Genomic DNA, 1,863 nt, shown 5'->3' on the forward strand with positions numbered 1-1,863 from the left:
GGCCGAACTCCTGGCACTTTGCACATTTTTTCACGTACTCGATACAGTCACCCTGGACGGTCGACTAGTAGTAGCCGGCTCGCAGGACCTTAGCGGCCATCGTCCTCGCCCTAGAGTGAATTCCACAGACTCTCTCGTGGATCTCGGCCAGAATGTACTCGACCCGTTTGTTGGTGATGCACTTCAGTAGGGGGTCGAGTATCCTCTTCGGTACAAGTCTTCGTTGATCATGGTGTACCGGACACATTGTTGTTTCATTGCTTTTTCTTACTCTCGCTTGCATGTGCCATCCTTCAGGTATTGGATGACGGGTGTCATCCAGTTATCGGTCTCGGCCTCGGCCTCGGCCTCGTCTATTGCAAGACATTCGGTCTCAGTCACACTGGGGTGCCTCAACCATATCTGTATGATTGATCTCTGGTGGCTCTTTTTATTAGTGACCAACAGCTTAGACAATATGTCGGCCCTTTTGTTTTCCTCCCTCGGTATGTGTTCCATGGGTGCCTTGTTGAACCGAGCAATACTGTTTTTGGTCACGTGGTAGTATCGTTGCAGTAGAGGTTCCTTCACCTCGAATTCTCCATTTACCTGACCGACCATCACGTGGAATTCACTTTTGCATGTAACCTCATGTGCTCTCATGTCGTAGGCTAGGTTCAACCCAGCGAGCAAGGCCTCGTACTCTGTCTGGTTGTTGGTCGCCCGGAATCCAAACCGAAGTGTTTGGTCCAGAAGGAGGTCTCCCGACCCTTCTAAAACGACTCCTGCTCCACAGGTCGTTTTGTTTGACGAGCCGTCCACATAGAGCGTCCACCCGCCCGAGAGGGTGGGCAGTGGTGTCAGCTCAGCCGAGATGTCGACCAGGCATTGAGATTTGATGGCGTCCCTCAGTTCATAGCGTGTGTCGAACTCGGACAATTCGACCGACCAGCCTATCATTTTCCCCGCAAGGTCCGACTTAGATAAAATTTTAAAAATGGGATAGTCGGTCCTTACAATTATTGACAACTAGGGAGAGAGCCACCTTATCGATCATCTGGTATCTTGTCTTGGCCGCGTGGAGGGTTCGGTTGACGAAGTTTACCGGTCGTTCCTCGCGCTCGGTCTCCTACACCAAAGCAGCACTGACTGCTTCCTCCGAGACCGCCAGATACACTAGGATTGGGTGGTCGGGTCTCGGCTTTTGGATGACAGCTGGGGATGCCAGGAACTCTTTGAACTGTTTGAAGATTTCCTTACATCTGTCATCCTAGCTGAACTCAGTGGCCTTCCGAAGCAGCTGGACCATCGATCTCGTCTTCTCGACTAGACGGGGGACAAACTTGGAGAGGGCGATCAGGCGCCCTAGGAGTTGTTATATCTCCTTGATGTTCTTCGAACTTCTCATGCCAAGTATAGCTTGACATTTGTCGAGGTTCTCCTCTATCCCTCAGTGGGTGAGCATGAAGCCCATAAACTTCCCTCTCTCAACCCCGAATGTACACTTCTTGGGGTTGAGCTTCATATTGACCCCCCTGAGGACCTTGAACACCTCGTCGAGGTCCTTCAGATGTTGTTCGAAAGAGTCAGACTTTATGACTATGTCGTCCACATATACCTCTACTAGCCGACTGATTAAGCCTTTGAAGATTTTGTCCATGAGGCGTTGGTAGGTCGCCCCCGCGTTCTTGAGGCCGAACGACATGACCTCGTAGTAGTAGTTGGCATTGACCGTCATGAAGGTCGTCTTCTTCTTGTCCTTGGGGTGCATGCTTATCTGGTTATAACTAGAGAAAACGTTCAGGAAGCTCAGAATTTTATGGTCGGCCGCCCAATCCACCAGGTGGTCGATATTTGGGAGGGGATAGGTATCTTTTGAACAAG

At 50.7% G+C, this 1,863-nt stretch overlaps 1 protein-coding gene across 1 annotated transcript; it reads right to left on the bottom strand.

Moving 5' to 3' along the window:
• Window positions 1-267: 267 nt before the first annotated feature.
• LOC137809045 (uncharacterized) lies at window positions 268-939 on the bottom strand. Its single transcript, XM_068610187.1, has one exon. The coding sequence runs from the start codon at window positions 937-939 to the stop codon at window positions 268-270; it is 672 nt and encodes a 223-aa protein (XP_068466288.1).
• Window positions 940-1,863: the final 924 nt, after the last annotated feature.

The sequence above is a fragment of the Phaseolus vulgaris genome, chromosome 2 (assembly GCF_000499845.2).
Source record: "Phaseolus vulgaris cultivar G19833 chromosome 2, P. vulgaris v2.0, whole genome shotgun sequence".
NCBI lineage: Eukaryota > Viridiplantae > Streptophyta > Magnoliopsida > Fabales > Fabaceae > Phaseolus > Phaseolus vulgaris.